Source organism: Falco naumanni, chromosome 4 (assembly GCF_017639655.2).
Source record: "Falco naumanni isolate bFalNau1 chromosome 4, bFalNau1.pat, whole genome shotgun sequence".
Classification (NCBI taxonomy): Eukaryota; Metazoa; Chordata; class Aves; order Falconiformes; family Falconidae; genus Falco; species Falco naumanni.
In genome coordinates, this window is record NC_054057.1 from 109,125,972 (window position 1) to 109,150,919 (window position 24,948).

General features: G+C 39.4%; 1 protein-coding gene across 6 annotated transcripts in view; it reads left to right on the top strand.

Annotated features, from left to right (window-relative positions):
• IQSEC1 (IQ motif and Sec7 domain ArfGEF 1) overlaps positions 1–24,948 on the top strand; it is a 351,634-nt gene that overhangs the window by 140,063 nt on the left and 186,623 nt on the right. For 4 of the 6 annotated variants that reach the window (XM_040593160.1, XM_040593161.1, XM_040593152.1 and 1 more), the window contains exon 3: positions 22,145–22,234. The exons of the other annotated variants lie outside the window; for them this stretch is intronic. In XM_040593160.1, the coding sequence (XP_040449094.1) occupies positions 22,145–22,234 (90 nt within the window). The remainder of the gene's footprint in view (positions 1–22,144; positions 22,235–24,948) is intronic. 6 annotated transcript variants of the gene reach the window in all.

The following is a 24,948-nucleotide window of genomic DNA, read 5'->3' on the forward strand; positions in this document are numbered from 1 at the left end:
GAGACTAATGAACATGCTTAATTGAACTGGTACTTCGGTGTTGATGTTCTGGGCTCATTCCACCTGACCATGAGGAGCTTCATAGGACTTCTTATTCTGCTTTAAAAAGTTTTGAGTTTTAAACCAGATACTATTGACCTTTCCCTATTAGTCTGTAACGAAAAGGAGGAACAATTCCCTTGTTTCTCTGTGCCTTAGCGAGTGCCTCAGGAAGGCACGATGATGTGCTGGGATAGTGTCGGACCTGACCTGGGGTAACTGCACTTCCAGGATGTTTTGCATCAAGTTATATTTGGATTTAGCTCTCAGTATGTTGTTTTCTGGTCATCTGCTCAGAAGAAGCAATTAGGTACTTCCATGCCGGGTGAATTTTGTCCGTTTAGCTTGTGAGTGGGAAGTTAAATGTTGCTATTCTGGATGGCTCTCACACTGGCTGGAACTGAGCAAATGAATCTGAATCATGCTGTCTTAGCTTCCTTTCAGAATATTTGCTTGTGATTTTCCTAATAGTGCTACTTATTCCTTCCTGCATGCAGTTTTCTTTTTTTTGTCTGTCTGAGCAAAGGGAATGGAGTAGGAAATCTTTTCCGAAGCAAGACATTGCCCTCTTCTGGGTACGGCATGAATCAAACGTGCTTCCAAGCCCCCAGCTTCCACCTTAAATTAAAAATGTGCTCCCCCCTGGCATTTCCAGAGCATCAGCCTTGGTAAATCTAATTCCTTTATCTGAGATGACTTAGTCACTTTTAAGCTTTGATGAAATACAAAAGCTTCATGGAACATGTATAGAAGAAGAATAATGGCTTGGGTGACAAAATCATTTCATTCAAAGTGTTGTCTTACCTGAACTACAAACAAGAGGCTCATCTGCTCACTCATCAGAAGGGTTATTTATAATGGAGTGGTGCTTCAGCTTCAAGAAACATTGTTTTTAGCATAAAACGATCTGTTCATCTGCCTCCTTTCAGCAGATGCCTCATATAAGAGAGTTAAAGTTTAATAAGATCCTTTTGTATCATGAAACATATGTACGCTATAAATAACATTCAGTTAACAAAACTGGGGTTTAAACCTTCGTATTTGGATGTTTTGCTGAATATCTAGCTTTTACTAGTGGAACAAAATATTTCACATAGACTATGTTAATTAATTTCTTAATTAATTAGAAAAAAGGTTGCTTTACTTAAAAGATGATGGAAATATTTCTCTGAAATGTCTATTACTGAAACCTGCCAGGTTGTTTAACTTCTGTAAGAACATGGGGTTGATTGAATAACCTTCAATAAGCAGCTGAAAGAAATAACTGCTTTAAGAGCATCTTTTCATACTGAAAAGATGAAGGAAAAAAAAAAATCAACACTTCAGCAGTTCCCTGACTCTCCTGAGAAGCTGCATCTCTTTTATTCATTATCTCCGGTACCAGTTACAGAACTTTCTTCTGCTGTAATGTGATTTCACTGGTTTGCTTCATTTTGATTTGAAAATATCTGGCATTTTCATACTTTCCTGTTAAGTAATGAAAAGTGAGTACTTGTGAAAACCTCCAAAGCCACTTTGGTACATAAATTGATTCTGTTAGAATAAAATGTTTCCACATCTGATCCTACTGAAAGCAGCAGGAGAAAGCAGGGTGGGAGTCACGTAGAAGAAACATTTCTGCTTTTGTGACCACCAAAACCACATTCCTTCTTTGCTACTAGCAGCAGGCAGCACTAAAGATATTGCAAAGCAGTCTTTGTGCAGGGCATCTCTGAGCATCTTAGAAAAAACAACCCCAAACAAACCAAAAAACCCCAAACTGAACTCCAGCACCTTTTTGTGCCTCAGTTTTGTACATTGAGTGGGTCAGTAGCTGGGTAGGAGAACATTCTGGTGCTGTGACTATTGGCACTTGATACACGGGGGTTTTCCCACAGATTAGTAGGAAAAATGTGCTTAATTTTGCATCCAGACAGTGTTAAGTAATACAGTAGGACAGCTTTTACGTGTGTGGTTGCGAATCTCTCTCCTAGCAACACACATCTGCAGGGACTGCACTTCTTAAAGGCAGCATTTTTGAAACTGGCCAGCCAGCTGCAGTATTCATCATACTAAATTTCTCTATCTAGACAATTAATTCACCTCTTATTCTGTATTGTTTCACAATATTATTTTATTTATAGAAACTCTTTCTATAAATGGAATCATAGTTTTCGTTAACCTCTTCTAACAAGGATCACATCATGAGGAATGCCCCCTTCATTTTATGAATTGAATAATTTATTGCCACTGAAAACTCTGAAGCCTTTCCCTTCAGTCTTGTTTCCAGCCTGGTACATTGGAATTCTCTAATAAATTAGATCAACACTTGGAATATAAATAGATAAGCATGTTAAGCAAATAATTTTCATTTAGAAGCAATTTTTTAAGCTGTATTTGTTTTGCAACTTATGGGGGTTAGTTTTGTTGAGGAAGTGATCCTAAAAAAAGTGTTGCAGGTTATACCTTTTTTTTTTTTTTTTGGTTTAGGTTTCTTTTGGGTTTTTGAGGGGTTTGTTTGTTTGCAAAATGTTTTGTAACACCATGCAGAGAAATACTGTGTTCCTGTCAGTTTTATAAATCAGTCTGAGCTGTGGTATTTCATGGTAGAAAGCAGTGAAGGAAGTATGAGCTTGTGTCTCAGATTCATTTCTCATTCTTTTGTCTCTGTTTATAAATTCTGAATTTGCTCGTACCTATGCACCTTCCCTGCCTCCAAGAAGTTAGGATAGGGGTTGATTCTAAAACACGTATGGTGTTAATAGATCGTAGTACCACAGTAAAGCTTCTATGGGATAGCTAGTGCCTGTGTGGTGGAGGAGTTATGAAGAATAGTGAAAACTCTTTTAAGTTTTTTCTAATGTCTAAATACAGATCAAGAGATGTGGCCCGGAGGAAGTAGAACTACATACTTCTCATTAAGAAGAAACGCTGAATAAGTTTTATATCATGAGTAGGGATTCAGATGTGACTAGTGAAATCCTCGTTGTGTCTCTGGCATGTGTCTGAGCTAGAATTTTGTGCACAGACTTGTTAACAAATGTTTCATTTCAAAAAGGTGGCTTTCATTAGTCAGTGAGTCAAGCTTCTATAAATATCCCTAAAATAAGGCAGACTAGTGCCATATTGTATCAGTGTCTGAATAACAAGAGCAAGTGAGAACTGAGTCATTTCAGTGACTCATGTCAGAGAGACCTGGTGTTACGCTCTACAGTATAAAATCTAGTGATAATTGTGTTTCAGAAGACAACTCGTATGAGAGACATTGCACTGATCAGAGGAGCAAAAGGTACTTGGCTGCATATAGCAGAGATCGTGTCTAAGCTAATTCTTTTCTTCAGCAGTGAGTAGCCGGTATTTCCTAGCCATCTGGCCTTCCCGGAGGCAGCTAGCTAATTCCCTTCACCTGCTAAGGAAAAAAATTAACTTTGAAATTGATCTTTGTAAGCGGTGGAACTTTTGCTTCATTTGGCCACCACAGGGCCTGTAATGCCCCAACGTGTTGCCTGACATACAGTATGGCGAGAGCCAGGTCCCGTGAAGGAGCCACCAGCAGCTGTGGTTTTCCACCCAGGCAATTCACGTCGTTATAGCAACAAGATAATTTATATATTTGTTGTGTACAATGCTAAGCCATTTCACGTTGAATCATTTTGCAAGTTTGTGCAGACCTGCTCACTCAACATATATTGAATGCACGTTAATATATAGTATTGCAACACATCAGCGACTGGAATGCCTGTTAGCTTGGATAAGAAAAGCAGCCTTCTGTTTTTTTTTCACTTTATTGGCATGGCATAACAATAGCAGTTTTTTAACATACACTAACCTTCAGTTTAAATTAAAGGCTACAGTCTGAACCACCTACTTTAATAACTTGTCATCCTTTTTTTATTATTATTTTTAAAGCCTCTCTTGCATCCATGCCTTTAGCTAATCATACCTTCTAGAGAAGCTACACGGATTAGAAACAAATTGTTCACCATACGTTGAGAAAGTAGACATCAACTTGGAGCTGCTGGCAAGTCCGTCTATGTTGTATTCTTCTTACGATGGATGACTCAGTCTTGGCATTTAAGTTCCTTCCTTTGCCAAAAGCATTCTTGTCTGAACTAAAGCAGGTAGAGCACTCACTATGTCACGTTTGATAGCTGCCACCTTTACTCATCCCGTTGCCTTTCTTCCCCATGGAAAGGCTGTGCTTTGCTGAACGGGGGACACCCTGGTGTGACTTAGGGAGGAGGAAGGGATGGGGTATGCCTGTGTAAATGTAGTTCCAGCCCCAGAAAGACTTTTTGCATGCAAGATGGTACTGAAGTAGTATGGCTAGAGCATTAAGAAAATATTTACGCTAAAACAGGATTTGAGAAGGGATGCATTGGGCTGTACACCAAACATTCGGGAAGCTGTTCATGCCTACAACAGAAGAGTGTCAGCTTGGGTTTAGGTGTATCAGTATAGATATGCAGCTGTTCGCTTAAAAAAATAAAAAATGCCTTTATTACCCCCATATGTTAAAATTCAAACTGGGCTCGAGAAGTGTTTAAAGGCACTTATGCCTAAACTGACCCCATTAGCCTTGTGTGATGAAACTTTCTTTCAACGTTTACTTTTTATTTTAATTTCAAGTTACAGTTTGTGCAGACGTCTTGGAGGAAGAGCATGCAGTGCTGATTTAAAAGAAAAAAACCCTCTCTTATTCTCTGCCTTTCCCTCTCATGGAGTGACCTTCGTTCCGCTCACCGTCCGCTGTAACACACTGAACAAGGCTTTTTATGGGATCTCTCAGGCTTGCTGAGCTACCTCAGGAGCCTGCTGGTTTGGTTCTTCCCATGGATTTCTTTCAGCAATCTTAGCAAGTGTTGATTTTGTCCTGTATGAGCAATCCACATATATCTTTGTAATCTTCAAGACGGAAAGATTGAGACTGTCTTGAAGATATTAAAGCTCTTTTAGTTGAACATTCGCCTACTGAACCGTATCCGTTCTCAGTTTCTGCCCATACAAAGGCAGAAGAATAGACTCCTCTGACAAAGCATGCAATATAGTATGCCACAGCTCCACATTATTATCTGAAATGTAATCCTAAATAGGAGGATTTCTTTTTTTTCCCCCTCTCATTAATTTTTAGGGGTCATGAGATGTAGCATAAAGAAACGATATTGTATAGGTACAGCTCTTCAGTAACGCCGAGTGGTCAGATGTCTAGCAACTAGCTGCGTAATTCATCATAATATTAGCATTGTCGGAAAACTAGTGTTCTTCCGATGTATTTGCAGTTAGTTCCGGATTTGAATTTTTGGTTGCATTTTAAGTTAGCCTAAAATTAGTATTTTTCTGGAGCAAATGTTACAAGAAGTGCCCAGTTTACTGTTAAAGTAAACTGGAAGCCAATTAATTCTGTTTCCAACAAGAAGAATATTCTAATTTATTTATACTGAAAACATCTTTGAATATTTTTTTTGAAATAACAAAAATGCCCTATTCTACTGAGGCTTGCAAAATCTGAATTAATAGGCATGCTTTTTTGAAATTCATCTAGCGCATTTAACAACCTCCACAATTATGAAAACAGAACAGATTTACCTACTGTAACTTTGATCACTGCATCCAGTACCATCTGTCTTCCTTTTGACTAGCAAGGGTGGCATATTGCCCTAGTCCTCATCACTGTTCTCTGTGGCTGGAGAAGCAATGAGAACCTCCAAAGATGATTATGTCTGGAAGTTGCAACCCAATAATCTGCTCGGTAAAGTTCCTTCCAGCATTACTATTAATAGGCCTTCAAGGATCCTGCTCCTCAAAGGAAGTAAGAAGTTGAGAGTGCCATGAAAAACATTTTTTTCCTTTTTTTTTTCCCCCCCCATAAGGGCTACTGTACAGGGCAAGGCAGCTGCTGTTGCTATTTACTAAAATTTTTCTTTACTTCATCTCTTTAAAAAAACTCAGCAGTCTTGATCTGTTGGTGTACTGCAGTGGAGTGGTAAAAGACAAGGAGAAAGGCATCAGAAATGATCCAAGGAATAGCTTCTGTACAAAGAATGATTAACTACACTGCTCTTCAGCCCGAGAGGGTGGCTGGTGGGATGGGGGAAGGGAACACAAAAGGTCGATAGGGTTGGGAGTTGTATAGGGAGAGGGAGTAAGAGTAATCATTCAACGTCTTCTGTAATCCTAGCTGCTGAGCACAAAATGAAGGCCGATTAAGGAAATAGAAGTATTTTTTTTCCTGTAAAGCAAAATAAAACTTCACAATGCTCTGGCACAGAAATTAGTTGATGCCGAGTTTATACAGATTCAAAAGACATGGTTATGGGAAAATTTTTTGCCCAGGCTTGTTAACCCTGAAGACATTCCTGTGGTAAGGGGCTTCCTGAGCTGTAAGGTCTTGGAAACTGGGGAAGTCTCAGAATATGGCCGAGTCAGACAATTGTTTGAGTTTAATGACCTTGGAGGCCGTCTGCGCCTACCTCCTGCTCAAAGCACGATCAATGCTGAAATCAGACCAGTTTGCTCAGGGTTTGACCAGTCAGATCTTGAAAACCTTTGAAGCTGAAGATAACTGTTTGGGGCTCTGCTGGCCAAGCCAGGCCTTGCTGAGCGTGGCGGTGGGAAGGCATGTGTGGGCTCGCCGCAGGAGCCGCTGTTTTGCCAAGACCTTTGTTCTTATGGTCCATGTCCAAAAGAAAGTTCAAGAACGTTGTATTTAAAAATGGAAAAAAGGAGTAATTAAAAGGTTTGTTCTTTTTTTTTTTCCCTAAACAATATTAGGTGATAAAGTTAAACGCCGTGATGGTATTTTGTGCTTAGATTTTCAAAAGGTCAAACTGAAACGTGTCTCAGTGGTGTGGTTGCTGTTAACGATGTTTATAGAAATCCACAATGGTTGCACAAATGTACAACAAATTTCTTGTGTAATGTGCAGTTCTATTTTCAGATATTTGCATGGGAAAGAGACTAACCATTTCAGACAAACTTATGTTCAAGAGGCTTACGATTAGAATTCATTACAATATTTCTGTGGTTTATACTCCCGTAGAACTGCATATTATGTGTGGAAAATTTCTTTGGAATAAGTGTTCTTATTTTGAATTTCAGGAAGAGCTGAATAAACATCTTTATAGTAATATATTCTAATTGTGTTGTTAATTATGCCCTAAAAACTGTGAAAAAACTTTAAGCAAATGTACAGTTATGATGTGTGTGCTAAACTGAAAATCCGGTAAGATATTTTTTCAGAAATCATTTAATGTAACATTGATAAAGAAAACCTTTTTGAATTGCTTTTGCTTTCCTGTGGGATAAATACTGATTGCATGCCTGGCTATCCATTTTGCTCAGTGCCCAGCTCTTTGAAAACATCGGCCCAAGCTTAGATGACTTAGCAATGGATGGAGTTCAGCTGGTGTCTGTATGGTAGGGTGGGGGTTGGCTCAAGGATTGAAGGCAGGTACTGCTTCAGAGTATTAAAAGTCTTGTTCCTTTTTACTTTAAATAATATACCATCTGTAAGCATGTATAGTCCAAACTCCCAAAATCTTTAAAAACCGAAGAGAAGTTGAGGCAGGTGGTTGTTGGGTTTTTGGTTTGTTGTTGTGTGGGGTTTTTTTGTGTTTTGTTTTTTTTTTTAATTATTCTTACTGCAATGAATATACTTAGCATTAAAGATAAACCCATTCTCTGGCTACGCTGTATTTGTGTCCATGCCGAGAGACTTATATCACAGTGATGCTTCCCTCTGTCAGACTGTTTTGTGAACTACATTTGAGTGTGAATTCAGCTAGTCCGGGAGCACACCTTCATTCCCAGGCTGAAATATCAGCATAAACACTTTCAGTTAACATGTCTACCAGAGCTGGCTGAAACTTACTCCTCAACAATGAAACTCACGGTAGAGACTGTCCTCACATCACCCATCTAGAGTCTAACTAAAAGTTCGCTTTTGAAAAATTAATCTGGTATTGCTATAAAGACACCTTGTTTGAAATATACTGAAATACAGAGGGGCAGATAGTGTTTCACTGATGTAAGTTAGTGTGGCTAATATTTTACCTGTAACCCAAAAGAAAACAAAAACAGGGAGAAAAAAGTAGCAAGGAGTGCAGCAGCAGCTCATTAGTTGTTCTTATATTACTTGTACCAATCAAAACAAGTTAGTAACTGCTATATGTGGAGGAGAATTGAAATGGGATAAACATTCAGGATTTCTTCTGTATTAATTGTTCTGAATTGTAGTATTAGAATTTCTAAAGTTGTTTCAAACCATTTCTGCATATAGAGTAATAACAAAATGTTCCATGACTTGACCCTGTTCCTTTAAACTTTTGAAGATGTTGCCCTTGGCTGAACTGCTCAATATGTCAAATCTCAACGTGAAATGCAAAAGTCTGCTGAAGCTGTCCTGTGAAAATGACCCGTTTCCATGGATTTAACAACAGGCACTTGCTAGGGGCTGTTGTATTTGTTTGTGTTGGTCTGAAAGGTCATTTAAATTCCTGAAGTGTCTGCCTTTTAATATTTATAACTGAAGTACGAATAAGAGATGCAATAGGTTGTCCTAAAAAAAAAGTGTAGAGGTTTTTAGGATTCTTCTAGCAGAGCTCAACTTCAATGACATACATTCCCAAGGTCGTTAGTATCCAATACAGCTGCTCTCAAACAGGCACGCTTAGATCGTAGCTGGCTTCTGAAAGCCTCTCAGAGGAGAAGCTGCCCGGCTACTCCTTCTGCCTGCGAGAGCAGCTGTTTCACCAGCCTGATGCCTCTGCTGCATTGAGGGACCCTGGCCAAGTCCACAACATCTGCTGCCAGAAAAGAGAACTGGCAAATGGTATGAGAGGGGTTTCTTTGTGTCTATGAGTATGTATTCTGTAGTCCTTGTGGGCAAATGAATTTTCTGTGTGCAAACTTGAATACAGTTGTCTTCAATGCTCTGCACTGCACACATACCGGTATTTTATTTGTTAAGGCTTTTGCAGAAGAACCTTGAGAGGATGGATACTTGATTTTTTCATTTACTCTTAATTCACCGAAGAAAATACTGTATCTAATCTCCGCCTGTAGACATATTAGAAGCACCAGAGAACCAGCGCGCACGTCTGCATGCTCTTTTTAGAACTAAGCTTATTATAAACTAAGGGGCTGTGGAAAAACAAATTGTGTTTCAGGGTAGTACTGGGAGATGTGGTTTACCTAGTTACATTGTCCAAATCAGAATTTGTGTTATAAAAATGAACAAAAGTTGGGCAAGACAGAGAAGGGTAGCAAAAGGAATCCTGTGCTGGTGGTGTTATGGTGAGGAAAAGAAGAGAGTCTTGAAACAGTTACCCCTGCCCGCAGTTCTGTACAATTTGACCTGACTCGCAGCCAAAAAGGTTTTGGTTCATTTATTATTTTTTTTTTTAAGCATATTAGTATGTACTAGTGGAAATGCTCATGGAAAGAGACTTCTGAGACCTGATGGCCTTTGGATTTGAGCTCCTGCATGAGGTGTCACCTTGTCTCTCCACTTAGAAGTGCTTTATTAGTTCTCTGCCGTGCGAAGTTGAGGCATATTATTAAACAGAAAAGCAAATGCTGAGCCAGGAGGAAGAGGAGGAAGCCTTGCTTGTTGGATGTTGCTGGGCTGTGGGATTGCCACTTGGGTGAAAGGTATTTTGATTGATGTTGCAAACTAGAGTTCTGTGGGTTTGTTATTCAGGCCTCTGAACAGAGCAAACTGTGAAGCTGTTATTTGGATTCTTATGCTAATCCTGACTCATCTCAAATCATCTAGGCGGCTTCAGGATAATGTAAGGAATAATAACATGCTTTGAATACTGGTGCGTTTGAACATTTAAGGCAATACATGTGGATTTTTTTTTTAAGCTTCCATTGTTTTAAAATTGTCACAAAATTCCTATCCTAAATCTGCTGTAATCCTGCAGATATGCCTGTGAAGCTGCAGACGTTTGAAATACCTGAACCCTTTGCTTTTTGTAACAGATGAGGGGAATACGATGGATGCTTTTTCATGTGCAGTTGGCTCCAGAAGTTTTATTGCCTTTTGCAGTGGTTCTATAGGTGTGCTTTGTATTGATTGACAGGTCTTTCTCTCCCGAGAAATCTGCTCTGGATAATGCCTTGCTCACCTTCTGTAAGTTATAACTTTAAGTGTACGCTTGCCATGAACTGTTCTCTTCCTCCATTTTTTCAGCATTGATCACTTCACTGAAATGTTCTTATTTGAAATCAAGTTGATGGACCCTACCTCACCAAACATCATCAAACTGGTATTCACTTTCACATTCTCAAAACTACTGAATATTTTTGAAAAACGCTTTGTTGACCTTCCTTTAAGTTGAACGTACGTTTTAAAAACTAATAAATAAAACGCATGACACTGGAGATGTCAAGGGTAACGTGTCACTGCTGGCACAGGAGCGCAGGCTTTGACGCAGACTGCTTTATAGCACCAAACGATGGATGTTCACCACTGACCCCAGGGCAGGGCTCCTTTGCAGATCCCATGTTTTTAGCCATGGGCTGTTATCTCTGTAGTGCCAGGAGCTGCTGCAGCCCCCTGAGGTGTGAATGCAGGCGATGGGCAGGCAGGCTGGCAATCTTCCTTGCCCCTGAATAGGCTGATGTGGTCTGTGACTCAGATTTCAATACAGCCAGCTCACCTCGTTCTTGCCGCTGTGGGTGCCCCACATAGCCTTATCCTGCTTGGTCACGTTGGGATGATCTGTGAAGCAGTAGTATGGTAGTACTACAGTTGATTAGAAAAGGGAGGGTAAAAAACCCAAACGAACAAGCCTTATGATACAGCTCTGTATGTTCTTGCTTTGCAAAGTCCACCACTGCCGTTTCCCGAACGCAGCTAGACTACAATAATAGTTTTGCAGCCAGGTGCTCCCTGGCATTTCCAGGGAGTGGGATTACCACAGCCGTGAACACCCATGGCTCAGGGACTCAGCTGGGATTTCTTTATTACCTCCTCAGGTTCTCTATAAGCTTGTAGTGAATGTAAATTATATGCTTGCTGTTGTAACTGCGGTAACTTACTGCTTCAGTCAGCAATGCATCCGTGAAATATCCAGCTAGATTTTTGTTTATATTTACCCTGGGGAGAGAGGTGGCATTGTTGTCTTTATTAACATATTGACATGTTTATTGACATCGGTTGTCTGCATTCTTGCCTGTTTAATTAACATAATTGATTCACAGAACATCTGGCTAATATTTCTGGGGCAAATACTCTAACTAGGCTTGTTACTAGAATTGAGTCTCAGCCCCTTATTGTGAAATCTGCCATGGGTCTAGTTGCCAAAATAATTAAATGACCATTAATTTGCAATTTTTCCTCCATCTAAAACACTTATTAAGCTGGATTTTTATTAAAACTATTAAGAACAAAATATTTAAAATGCCTTCACAGTAAATGAATGCTAAGAGATAATAATGAGATGCCTGCTCATTTTTATGTAGAAAAGATGAAACAAATAACGGTAATGTCAGTGTGTTATATAAGAACCACTGAATAGCAGCTGCAGTCAACAGTTTAAAGCTAGAAATAAAATGCATGATTAATAGGAACAAAGGATGTAGGAAATACTTCTGAACTCTTGTTTAACTGTAGCCCAGAATGAATGCTTTTCTGAGAAGATACCCTGGATTAGTTAGGTCACTGACTGTAATTCTGAGTTACGTCAGAAATATGTATTAAATAAAAACATCTGCAGGTTCTAATGAATTGTGATATCCTGAGCTATAGACAGGCACTTCCTTATCTCAGATGATGTATTACATTGCCCATTAGTTTGCTAATGTTTGTAAAATATCTTATGGTGACAGATATGGTTTTACTTAGAGACCGGAAGACGTGTAGGCATTAATTACATTCTGCTCATTAGTATTCATTCATCTGCTGATACGTATTTACTGTTGTGTGTGCATCACCTCGGATACTAGAAGGTGCATGCAGCAGACTTTTTCCTGGTTTTTGCGTTTTCAGCTCCATTGTCCAAAAGATGAAGGACTGGATCTGAACAAACATTTGTACTTATGTAATTAGTAAGTGAAGAAATATATGTCCAATTAAAACTCGCAATTTAAAACACATCCCGGTCTTGAAGCATCCCGGTTTTGAAGAAAAAAAACCTGCTTTTCAAATGCCTATTACAGTGTGATTCATTAGCAATGTATTATTTTATTAAAGAGGACAGCAGCTGTGACCTGATATCAGGAAGCCCAGAAGAGTGACTCAGGCCAAAATACTGTACTTAGTCCATGCCTGCAACTGTTTCTAGGCTCTGTTCCAGGTATTCCTGCTGCTGCTCAGATTTTGTGCATCTGAAATAGTTCGGTCCTGGATTTTTCCTAAGTGTTTTGATCTGCTGTTCGGTTATACTCAAGCCTGTAACTTTATGGACTTTCTTCCATATTTGTTCTTCGTTCATGGCGTATTTGAAGTTTTTAAGTTTTGGACAGTTAGGGTATTGTCTGGTGAAGTATCTGGCGTAAATATTTCCACAGTTACAGAGGACTGTTCCAAGCATTTTGTAGGCTTTGAAGTTTTCCTCTTAATAATGAAGAAAGGACACAAAATCAGAAACCTAATCTCTAGTAAAATCTTGAAGTTTGCAATGCTGCAAAAAATTGCTTGACAGTGCTTTGTTTCATTTTTAAAGCAGTAATTTTAGCTGGGACACACAGCTGTGTAAAGACTAGAAATGTCTAGTATGTCTTTAAATTGCTACTCGTCCAGAGAATGCTCGCTCGGGGTAATAATTCTAATTATGGGCAATCAAGTAGGGTTTAAGTCTGATATGTGGAAAAGAACCTGTTCTTGCTCAAAAATCAGATAAGCCCTCAGCTGATACAGTACTTCTTGCCGTGTGTGTCAAGAATATATATGACATAAAAAGATGGATGGGGGAAGCAGAAAGGAGTGGCATGTGGTTGAAATTGTGGGATTCTACGATCAGGTTTTCAAAAAATTTTCACCAAGCTATTCTGCTTCTTCACAGTTCAAAGATGGATTTTCAGCACTGAAAATAAGTCATCTATTATGTTATCTAGGTTCTATCCTGGTCATGTGGTCCAAAGGCTCTGCAGTAGTTTCGAGCCGTTCAAATAATTTAACATATAAAATTGTGTAAACCTAATGTTAATCTCACATTCTGTGTTCAGGGAGTAATCAAGTCTGTAGGATATTACAGAGTGCTGCTTAATGGAATTTTAGTGGTTTAATTTTGCAGACCGATTTGTCTTCACTAATTTGTCATGTAAATACTTACTCTGGGGTAGTCTTTAGCTATTAAAAATTATTACTCTGAAGTTTTGATTTTTCTGCCAGAGACCATGGAGCTTCTGGTAATTAAATGTCTAATGATGTTATAAGATGTGTTAAACCTAAGATGTCAAACCCAACCAAACAAGAAAACCGCACCACAAAACCAGCAGTGCTACTTAATGGTGTAAGTGTGTATCACGTCCAGGGCTGTGCTGAAGCCCTAAGTACCGGTTGTGAGTTTGCACTTTGTGGTACGGTGTGGCTATGTGAGAACTGTTCTCTTCAGCTGTTAGCAGAGGATAACTGATAGTTATTGAAAATAGCAGCTTTACCCGAATAAGCTGACTTCAGGATGTCTCATACAAAGGTGAAGGAAATTTGTACTTTGCGTTCAGAGTACCTACATCTCTTATTTCAATATAAAAGCAATAGCTGGTGACAGATTTGAGCACAGTATATCTCTGTATGAATTTCTTCATCACAAAATTTTGCCAGTGCAGGATGACATGAAAACCTGGAAGGCAATTTTCAAACCGGTTTCTTCTGTTGTCAACAGCACCATAGTAACATTTCTAGAGGTTTCACTTCTGAAATGAAATGTTCTAATGAAAAATACATAGACAAAGAGTTATTTTAGTGGGGCAGGTAGTCATTGAGTTTTTTTAAGCTTTTGTGGTTTTTAATACATCTTTTGCTTTGTAGTTCAAGCATCATTGTGTCTGTTAGAAGTGGGTAGAAGCAGCACAGATGCTGTTAACTCCGGGTCTTCTGAAATGTTTCTGGCTAATTAGTGTTTTGCAGATTCTATGCCACCTCTTGCTCTTCAGCAGATATCCTTCCATGTCACGAACAACCTTGAGCTGGAAATACGTATCCTATGGAGTGAATGGAGTTAAGCTTTCTTACCTTGTTAAGGATTGCACCGTGCCCTAGACATGGCAGGGAACATAGTTACTGTAACAAGCCACACACGCATCCTGATTTTATAAATATAAATCTCACTCCAGGGTCTGCTGAGCCTCTTGTGAAGTAAGTGCTTCAAGTAGGGACTTCAGCAGACACAGAAGTGTATGGTCCCCTCTGCCTGCTGGTGTGCACAGGGGCAAAGCCCACGCAATCCTGTGACCTCCCTGGGGGCACGGAACCTCTCAGCCTGAAAACTGCTGCCGCAGCCATTAGCTGCTCTCCTTGGCATGGGCGAGTGTCACGAGAAAGAAAACAAACTGTTCTGCTGTGTTTTGTGCAAAGGGAAGTTCTACTCTGCCAACGCTGTATCTCGGGGGAGGATGGTACTATTCACCTGGCTTTTTCCACAGTACACACGATCTCTTGCACTTAATTGTGTTTGCTACAGTGAAAGAAACGGAATCGTATAGTTGAAATGAAAATGTATCAAATGTATGTGCACAGGAAAAATTGGGTATTGAATATATTGGCATCCCTCTGCATTTCTTCAGAAACAAACAAGCAAAACCCTTGGAAAGGTAAGCAGAAAAAAAATGCATGGCAGATAAAATGTTTGTAATCCCTTGTGGGCATATTAAGTGCCTAAGGAACTTGGATATTTTAATACTTAAAATATGCCAATCTGTTGAGTGAGGGTTCACGTTACTTTAAAGAAAGATGATCCTTTTTCCAGAGTCACATGAAATGCAAGGGAGTTTGAATAGTTTTCACACCAAGGAAGAGGGCAAAAGTGGCACAAAACAAGATTCCACAAGGGTATTGAGAGCCACTTACCATGCAAATGTATGTCTGTAGCCAAATAAACCAGTTTTAATAAAGAGTTTTGTTGATACAAAGCTTTTTAAGGGGAAGTATGAATTAGGGCTGACTGAAGGTTTGTGAAAGTATTTTAATTTGGGTAGGATAGATTATTTTCTTGTTTTGTTTTGTTGGCTTCCTTTTACAAAGAGTTGTTTTGCATAGCGGGAGGAGGTATAGTTATTTTAGAGCCTTGTGTTAGCATTGTTCTTAAGCAGAACTTAAAAGGAAGCAGTTGGGGCTTTAGTTGCTTAACAGAAAACAAAGCACACTTTTAATAGTAATACCGGTGTACAAATAGAAAAATAATTTATTGTGAGTAATAATATACAGATTTTTCCACAACTGTATTTTGCTGCCAGTAACAGTTAATACTTGCAGTGGTTTTGTGATGAAAGCCAGTAAATGAATGCAGCAGCTAGTGACCTGATGCTGAGCTGGGGCTTCATTTTGATGAAGAGCAAGGACTTTCCAGAAAAGCCAATGACGGGAGAGAAGCTGCTGGGATTTAGTCCATGTTTATTTCTGAGAGAGGGAGACAGGGTCTGAGGCAAAGCAAGTCGCTTCAGTGAGATGATAGAAACAAGTTTAACTTCCGTAAGAAATGGACAAGCTTGGAGAAATTAAGTAAACTAGTTATTGAAATGAAAGAGATGTAGTGGGAAAGAGGGGGCTGCTTGGCTTTGTTCTTTAACTTGGAAATAATTTTGGCTGTTTGGCATGAAGTACCATTTACTTGCCTCTGAAGCTGAATGGCAAACACTAGCAGGGAGAAGTATTAGATTAAATAACTTTTTCTAGCTACATTAAGTGTACATGGAGAGTATATATGATAAAATAGATCAATGCATCAGCACCTGTGTATAAAGTTCTGAACACACAGGGATAAAATGAGTATTGCAAAGGAAATACAAGCAAATGTGTATCGACTGATCAGTAACAACCAGGCTGAAAATCAGAGGCAGCTTCCTATGAAACCTTTGGGCATGTTACTAAAATAAATAGTAGGGAAAAGAATTCAGAGGCTTCAGAATAGAGCTACATTCATTCATGAAAAATATTTCAAAATGTGATTGAGAATGAAAATACTGTGACATAATAAATTTTTGGCAGTCCTTTTACAAATGTTTATTTTTGCTTTGAGCATGCATATTTGATCAGTGTGACAATACTCAGCTAATGTTTCACAGAGGGGCAGCACCTGCTTGCAGGAAAACAAAACGCAGTGGTTTATCCTTCCCTTACTATGCCGAGAACCACAGCATCTCTATTGTAGCCAGGTTTTTTTCCACTGTTCCTTGGATGTCACATTTTGTGTAATAAAAGTGCAAGCACATAGCACGATAAGCGATACAGAATTAGGTTCTTATGGCGGGTGGCCTTGGCCAGCTGCCGCAGCGCGGTGGCTCTTGCTTTCCTCCTCCTCCCTCCCTCCCCAGCAGTATGGACCCCTTGACCTCCATGCCCGGTGTTTGGCTCTGGCCACTGGGGTGATTACTGGGGCTGAGGGCTGGGGGCTGGCCTCAGCCGTGGCATCCTTGAGCACAGTGTGGGTCCCTGGCACAGCCGTGCTCTCTGGTGCCAAAGGGAAGCTCCATAGGTACAGGCCAAGCCCCTCTCGGGCATGGTTCAGTCTCTGGTGGCAATGTGAGCATGTGGGAGTTTTGGGCCAGTAATAGCCATTTTCCCTAGAAAAATAATCTGTATGGTCTCTCAGATCACTGGTTGCTTATATAAATGTTGTCAGCTTTGCCCCCTCCAACCCCATACGCAGGGGTAATGCTCTCATCAAGCCATTTTGTACTTTTTCTTCTTAAGGTCATAGTAACAAACTTTAAGGATGTGGCACGTGTTGGTACCGGGTAGGTTAAACTTCCATTTCAGCACAAACGAAGCAGGAGCAGGGCAGGGAGAGGTGTGCGGTTCGTATCTCCCAGGCGATGATCGTCAGCTGGGATGCGATGCTGTTAATCATTCCTGAGGGACAGTGGACTGTAATGCTCGCTCCCGTAGTTATAGCGCGAGAGCAAAGTGCTCCGTTACGTCCCAGTGCTGACGCTGGGCTCGTGGCACCGTGTGGAGATGTGGCAGCAGGTGAACCGCAGCTGCTGAGCCTTCCCGCTGCTGGGAGCCCCGGCACAGCCCCCTGTTCCAGGGCTCCCAGGGACATTGACACTGTTATCAAAGGATAACGGGGTAAGGGCACTGAACTCTGTCCGGATCAGGCTCTGTGTACTCTGTAAGTATCATTCTGAGGCCATAGACATACGTCTTGACCTCGACGTTTAGAGAATGTCCTGGATGTCCATATTTACTAATTGGTCTTAAAATGATAAACTTGCTTTTGGGGCAGCGATAATGATGCAAGTAGAAAAATGTATCAAACTGTTTAGTCCACTGAGAGAAAATTTTTGAAAAAAAATTGGGGGATCTTTGAAACAAAGGGTCGGAGACTGTCATTAAACACCACTGTAGAGCAAAAAAACCTGATCATGGTAATAGCATGCAACACAGCTGCTCCTAGTCACACTTGTGATATCAACATGAAGTTTTAAAATGGTTCTGATAGTTATTCTTTTCCTATTTGGAGCACGCTGGTTATGTATTTGAGAAGATAGGTCAAGGCCTCATGGGGGCAGGGTGAGGGATGTGTGCTTTATCCCATGTGACTTCACTTTTAACTTCAACCGCAAGCCTGGTTTGCTCTGGTTTTCTCAAATGAATAAATAGCTAAGCATCTTAATCACGCAGAGCTCAACATGTTAATAATAAGAATGAAAATACAATAAATGGTAACAAATGGCTTTGCGTAGTAGTATATCCCAAAACATTCAAGAAAAATTCAGGCCTTAATTTAAAACAAACAAGCCAGCAAGCAGTAGGGAGTGATTTTGGTTTGTAAATGTCATCTGGTATATGAATTGCAGTGCCTAAGTTGCGGTGATCCTGCAGAAGCTGTCCTATATGATATTGCGTGATGTTGCTCAGATGATCTCTTTATTTCTTGCCGTAATGGAAGGAACAGAAATCTCAGCAGAGAAAAGTAGTTTTTAGAGGCAGGTCACTGGTGGTGCTGGTTATTGATGTTGGCAGGTCATTAACGTGGGTAGGACTTGGTAGAACTGATTGCTTATTGTGACATGCTGCCCCTGCTGAAGCCCGTGGGAATTCTTTCCAGTCATTTCAGTGGGCTCGGAGTCTTTGTATTTAATACTTCTAGATTGCAAACTTATTGGGGTAATGATTTGGGTATCTTCTGTCCATGTCTTTGCATATAGTGGCATTGAGTAACATACTGTACAAGTATCTTGCTGAGTAGACTTTGTAAAGCTAGGGAAAACTGCAACCCTGGTGTTCCCAATTCTGCCCTACTTACTATATTTTTTTTTAGGAAGGAAAGCCTTTCTTCTACTTCAAAAGCTAAGGCTAAATAGCCTTGTGCGGTTACTAACTTTTCACTTTGTAGTATTCAATCAACTGCAAAACATTTTAATTCATTCTGCTGAGATACAAACGTGGACAGACTTTATCCTATGCTTACTCATCAGGCAAACTTCATATTGTTTTAGGGGAGAACGGAGGAAGATGGTGAACTAAAGATATGTTGGCTCAAACAGCAGCTTGAGCACATGCTTAACATAAACTATGCAAGTTAGCCTGTTACCTTGAGTAAAACAGTAAGAGCTCAGATGAGTTTAGAGCCAGATAGTGTGGGTTTTTTTTTTAATTTTCATTGTATTTGGACACCTCAAAACAAAAACCAGAACCAAACTGAAAACTTCTACCAAACACACAAGAAAATGCTATGCACTATAAAAGCTTTGTGACTATTATCCTGCCTAAAATTAAAATTTCGGTGACATTCATTACAGACTACGGAGGTACAGCTTTTCAATTACTTGTGCATCTTTCATATACTGACCTGCAGGCTGGGTTACTGCTTTTGGATACGTTGGTACTATAGTACCTTCCTGTAGGAAGCCTCAGTGAATGAGCAGTGGGCATCAGCTCTGAGCCTGTGTGGCGACACAACTCAGCGCACACGCAGCAGCCGAGAGCCTTCCTGTAGCATTAGTAGTGCTGGATTCTAGACAATCCATCTTTCTTTTGCAGTTTGCTTTGGCTTATTGATTTGACTTTTCGGTCTTGTTTTTCATGCCCCCCTCAAAACTGTGCTTGTCAAAAAATAGCTTAAATGATTAACTGTTTCACAGGACTAGTAGATCCAGTTACCTGACCAAAGGGTTTCCTCTTTGACTGGATCGATGATCATTCAGGGAGCACCTTACTGAATACCTTTGTAACTTACTCTTCGCCTCTCATTCAGCCGTATTCACTGTGCTGCCAGACATCTGCAGAGGCTGAACTTAAAAACAGAAGAATCAGACCAAGCTGACAAGACTGTATATTCTCTTCCTCATACACCAGTGGTGCTTAAGCTGCTTGACTTTACAATAGGTTGGAAAGCTGTTTTATGGGACTCTTTATGGAATGTTTTTATTTTCTTAGTAGGCATTTATCTGTGTGATGAATTGATGCTTCTTAGAGGGCTTTGGCTGAGATGTGCAAATTCACAATACTCAATCACCTTCTAAAATTATACTATTTCTTCAGTGCTCTGTATTTTGTATCTGTTAAAAATGAGGCAATATTTGAATCATTATAAAGCTTCTCTGGAGCAGAGGATACTTGTAGGCTGTCTTCAGTGCAGTGGGAAACTCACTTGTCTTAAATATGTATTTCACTGAATTATCTTAAGTTGTGGAAAAGATATTTAGCTTCCTGAGTTAACAGATACCAAGTAATCATGTTAATGTCTTGCAGTGTTGTATATGTGTTTCAAGGTATGGATGCTTCGCATCAGGCCTTCGCTGTGGAATGGGGGTGTTTTGCTGAGCTGTCTGATCCATGCCGTGAGGCCGCGCGAGTTGGAGTTACAGGATCAAGCTCACAGCAAAGGTTTTGTGAATGAAATAAACAAAGCTATTTCGGACTTGCCCCATTAGGCCGGATTCTGTGTAGGTCGCTTTCTGCTGTGTGGGGCTGTGCTGCATCAAGTGTGTGTTTAGATGCAGCTGTCTTAAAATGAATGCTGCTTGAGACCTGTTGACACAGTATATAAGCATTACAGACTGGTTGGGGGGGGGGGGGGATGGAGAATTTTGGGGCTTTTGTCTCCGCTAGTTAAGGGTTCCCATTGCACTGCTGTAACACTAAAGCATATAAAGACTGCAGGGCTGTGGCTACCGTGACAGTTCTACAAATGATCAATTTTACATTTGTCTGGATGGAAAGTGAAGCTGAACAGGTAAACTTAGGTGTATGTCTGCTAGATGAAATTCTTATATTGGTTTCCAGTGTAGCAGGAATTAGTATGGCCAGTAAGCAGGCGTAAACGGGAGGTTGTAGATGTAACTTTAGCTTCAGGCAGATGACTGACCAAAAGGGAGCACCTTAGGGTATTTTGGCACAGAGTATACTCATTTGCAAATCAGTTTGGACCAAAGATAGTCAATAACTCCTGCCTTGCCACTTTTTTTTTGAAAGTTTACATTATTTAGCAGCGTCTGTGACAGTTCATGCTTCTCTTTAGCCTGGGGAATTTCATAGGTGATGCTGTGATAAGTAGCATTTGGCTGACCACCTGCTCTCTTATTCTGGAAATATTACAACTGGCCATGAAACAGCTATGAACTGATCACTTGACCACGGCAAATGAGCTGCCCTCATCAGTGTGTTCTGGTATATATTTAACTTAATAATGCAAGCAGATGGTCATTATATTGATTCATGAAGCAAGGGAGGAAGTTTGGCTGTCTTGATAACGTGAGGCCTGAGTGCTGAGCATTGGCGTGGGGCAAGAAGCAGGGAAGGGGAGGAAAAAAAATTTTTGTAGTGTGGTTTTTGTTTCTTGGGTTTTTATTGTGCGGGGTTTCGTGGTTGTTGTGATTTGTTTGATTTTGGTTTTTACAAAGGACCGCTATGGACAGGAATAAAATAAAAGCAAGATTAGGTGACTCATAAAGCCTGTGCATATGGTCATTCCCCTGGAGACAGACTGTTAGTGCACAAGCATGGTGCTGCTGACACGTTTGCACCACTGATGGTGCTCAGAAGGGGAGAGAGGGGACACAGGAGGGCAATAGTTTGTAGAGTTGTGAAACTTCTCACTCTGCTGTTTTTATTAATGATGTGGCAAGTCTTTTGAAGGGAAAAGCTAATATTTAAATAACAGCTCTTTGGTTTGTTTGGTTAGTTGGTTGTTGTTGTTTTGGGTTTTTGTTTGTTTTTGTTTTTTTTTCAAAGAATAGCTTTGTTTTATACTCTCTACCTGTTTATTAACAGGGTGTAACTGGAATTATAAACAAGAAGCTAATTCTATAAAATATTCAGCCACTATCCTTCTGAGCTAAACTGGGAGGTTCACAAATTCCCAACCTGGAACAGCTTGGTTTGGTTATTCATTCTGTAACTTTTACATGAGAAATACTATATACAAAACAGTATTCTCTTGAACAGGAGCTTAATCTCATACTGTTTCTCCCAGCTGCTGATTAGCTTTGCTGTCTTATCAGTTTATGTCATAGTATGTGACTATAAATTGACTTCGCAGGGAAGAGGGAATACGGTTCGTCTTCACAGATGCTGCTGTTACCATGGAGATAAAAGGACCAATGGCCTTTTCTTGGTTTGGACTGTACTACAGTGTTCGTACAGAGATGGTGCATTCAAAACCGCAACATTTGGTGCTTTTATATTGCAGCCTAAATATCAAATGAGAAAGCATATTGTTTTTTCTTGTGATGAAGTTTAACAATAAATACAGATTTGTGACTTCTGGAAGCAGAAAGCAAGCCCACCAGGAATGTGAAAACAGTGTGGCCGGTTTATGCTTGCTAAACCTCCTCTCCGGGAAAAACCTTTTGGCTTTGCAAAATATAACCCTGTAGAGCCTTTGGGTTTATCTGATGCAGCGTTTGATGCTGGTTACATCACCAGCTTACTTATCTGTGATGTTTCACCGTGGCTGATCTTGAATGAGCATGCAAAAGCTGTTCATGTGATTTTTATTTTTTTTTCCTTAAGAAAGAGCTTTTCTACCTCAGATTGCGTGAAAGAAAATATAAATTCCAAATCCACAACACATTCAAGGATGGCTTGCAGAAGGTGTTATTTGTGAGTACCTTTTCCTTCTTCATCTGTCATCACGTCTCTGATATCTGTGTTGAGGATTCCAGAAGTGGGAGTAGTGATCAGTTTATTGTTTGGTAGGTTTCTTTCCACGAACCATTTTCAGGGTGTTACCTTTTTGGCAAATGAATGATTTGTATATTAGAAATGTATAGATGATGATTGTGTTTATGCTTATGGGTATTTAAACATTTAACTTAATAAAGTGAGTAAGTCTATGTTTAGCAGTGAAAAAAATAACAGAAAGCCCCACTTTGCATACAAGAAGCAATGCAGGATGCTACGAATTCTGTCTGTGATGAGTCAAGAATCTCTTCCATTTTGTTTGAATGCTTTGTCATATTAAAGTGTAATCTGTCCTTTACGTACATAAATACTAACACAAGGATATGAAATGCAGTCTTAAGCAATATAATATCAATAAGGCAAAATAACGCTGTGTTTTTGTTGTTGTATATATGCTTGATCAGAACCTAAAGGTGCACTAATTGCTTATTATTTACTTGAATAGTTTTTCAAACATTATAGTCAGCACAGGAGGAGTTTAATATTTCATTCATGCACTATGCAGTGCAGGAGCCCATTGCATGACTTGCCACGTTTGGCAGAAGAGCCAAGTGCTTATCCACTTGTAGCCAGGGGAAAGAGAATGCAGAAGTTTGCATCGTGTTTGTGGTGTCAGGGTATATGTGGCAACCACGCTGGGCAGTTTTTTCAGCTGAATTCTAGTGGTTCCACATCACCCTTACTAGGAGCTTTCTCTTAAACCATACTGCAGTGTTGTTCCACTTCAGGGAAAAATCAGAATAAAATAGAAGTGAGCGTGCAGTTAGGTTGTCCTCTATGACCCACCCTCGCTGCCATCAGTGGTTCACTTCTAACCCAGTGTTTTGAAATGGCTGTACCTGCTATTTACATTTTTGAAATATGGTTAAAGATCCTCTCCCTTCAGGGTTAAATCCAGGTTTGCCAGAGATCATCTATTAAGCAGATGCAATTGTCCTCTCTAGCCTTTTTCAGTTATTTTAATGGTACCTCTTGGGGTCTTGATTTAGTAGATCTGCTTCATTTTCAGTAGCATGGGCCATACACAGGCATAGTAAGTTCAACCATTCAAGAATAAATTACCCCAAATGAATATTGAAAGAGTGTTGAAATCTGCTCTGAAGTTTTCTTTAGCCTGTTGTTTTATGGGGAGGGTATGATGGTGAAGTTCAAATGTTTTAAAAGCAAAATGTATGGAAGGAATGTAGGAAGTTGAAATAAGAAACGTGAACTTGGAAAACAGGTTGTAGCTTTCCAGGCATACGTGGATCAGTTATTAAATATAACGCTGTATGTTTTATACAAGGGAGTAGTAGAAATGTTTGTGTTAGACTCCATTTTAATTTGAGTTCTGGGATTTGGGGGTTTTGTAACTCTCAGCAGAGGACGGAATTTCTTATAGTGCTTATCATATGGTGTTAAAGAATGCCCCATCTCTATAGGTTACTTTCTTTGACAGTGGTGTTGCAGTCTTATTTATAGAACCATCTTGTACAGTATTTTCCTCTATTACTGCTTACATGTTTAGTATTTTTTACCTACCTCAGCACGTTGCTGTAGGAAACAAGATATGAACTATGACTTCTATAATTCTGTGTTGTAACTCCTATTTAAGAAAGTCCATACTGATAGTTGAAAAGAAGGAAAATGTAAGTCTGGTTTTTTTTTAAAAAAAACTAACTCTCTAGAACATATGTGTATATATATAAAACATTCATGTTCTTTAAAACTGATCTGTTCTGATTACTGAAAACATATGTTAAACAGTATAATACACTAGCTTTTTAATGCATTACTAAGTTTTGAGATGAAAACTTAAATGCTATAGTTCTGTCAACGTTCTAATAATATATATGTTAAGAACTTTTGCCTTTTTTAAAAATAAAACATATCTTTTTTACATCTTAAAATGTAAAAAGCTAGGTTGTTGCCATTCTAAAAAAAAAAACAACCTAAACAACAATTTCAGACTACTAGGATTAGCAAAAGTGTTTTCCCAGATGCTGCATTGAATAGAACATATGTCTTTGGACCATTGTTTTAATAAATAGGATTTACCTTGCTGTAAATCTCCTATGCTATATCTGTGTAATTTCATACTTTGTCCATTTGTATTTTTCCTCTTTCATGAGCTTCAAATCCAATATGTATAGATGTCACTATTTAGATTTGGTTTTACTATGATTATTGTGTTGTGAAGTTATAAATGTGGCTGATTTTCTAATGCGAGTTGTAGTTTCTTGAGAAATTCTGGGAACCAATTTATTGATGTGGAAAATATAGAAAAGATTCAGTGAAACCATCATTTTTATGATTTAATCTAAAAGATTTTTTTCCTTCTGTCATATGCAGCTTCACGTCTTTCTGCTGCTCTTTATTTCTGCTTTTGGTCTGTGTGGATTTTTTTCTATAGATTTTGAAAGTGACTCGTAAGCACAAATGATACGAGTGCATTCATGTGTACTGTAAATTATTGTACATCACCCTTCAGAATAGATGGTTTTATAGTAAGACTTATGCAAGAGGGAAATAAATGTTCCTAATTATAAGTGTCTACATATTAGCAATCTTAATTAAATTCACCCTAGTTACAGCTAACCCAGTACTGGAGGCTGCTTACAAACTGTGCATTGGCTAGGATGCAAAAGAATCAC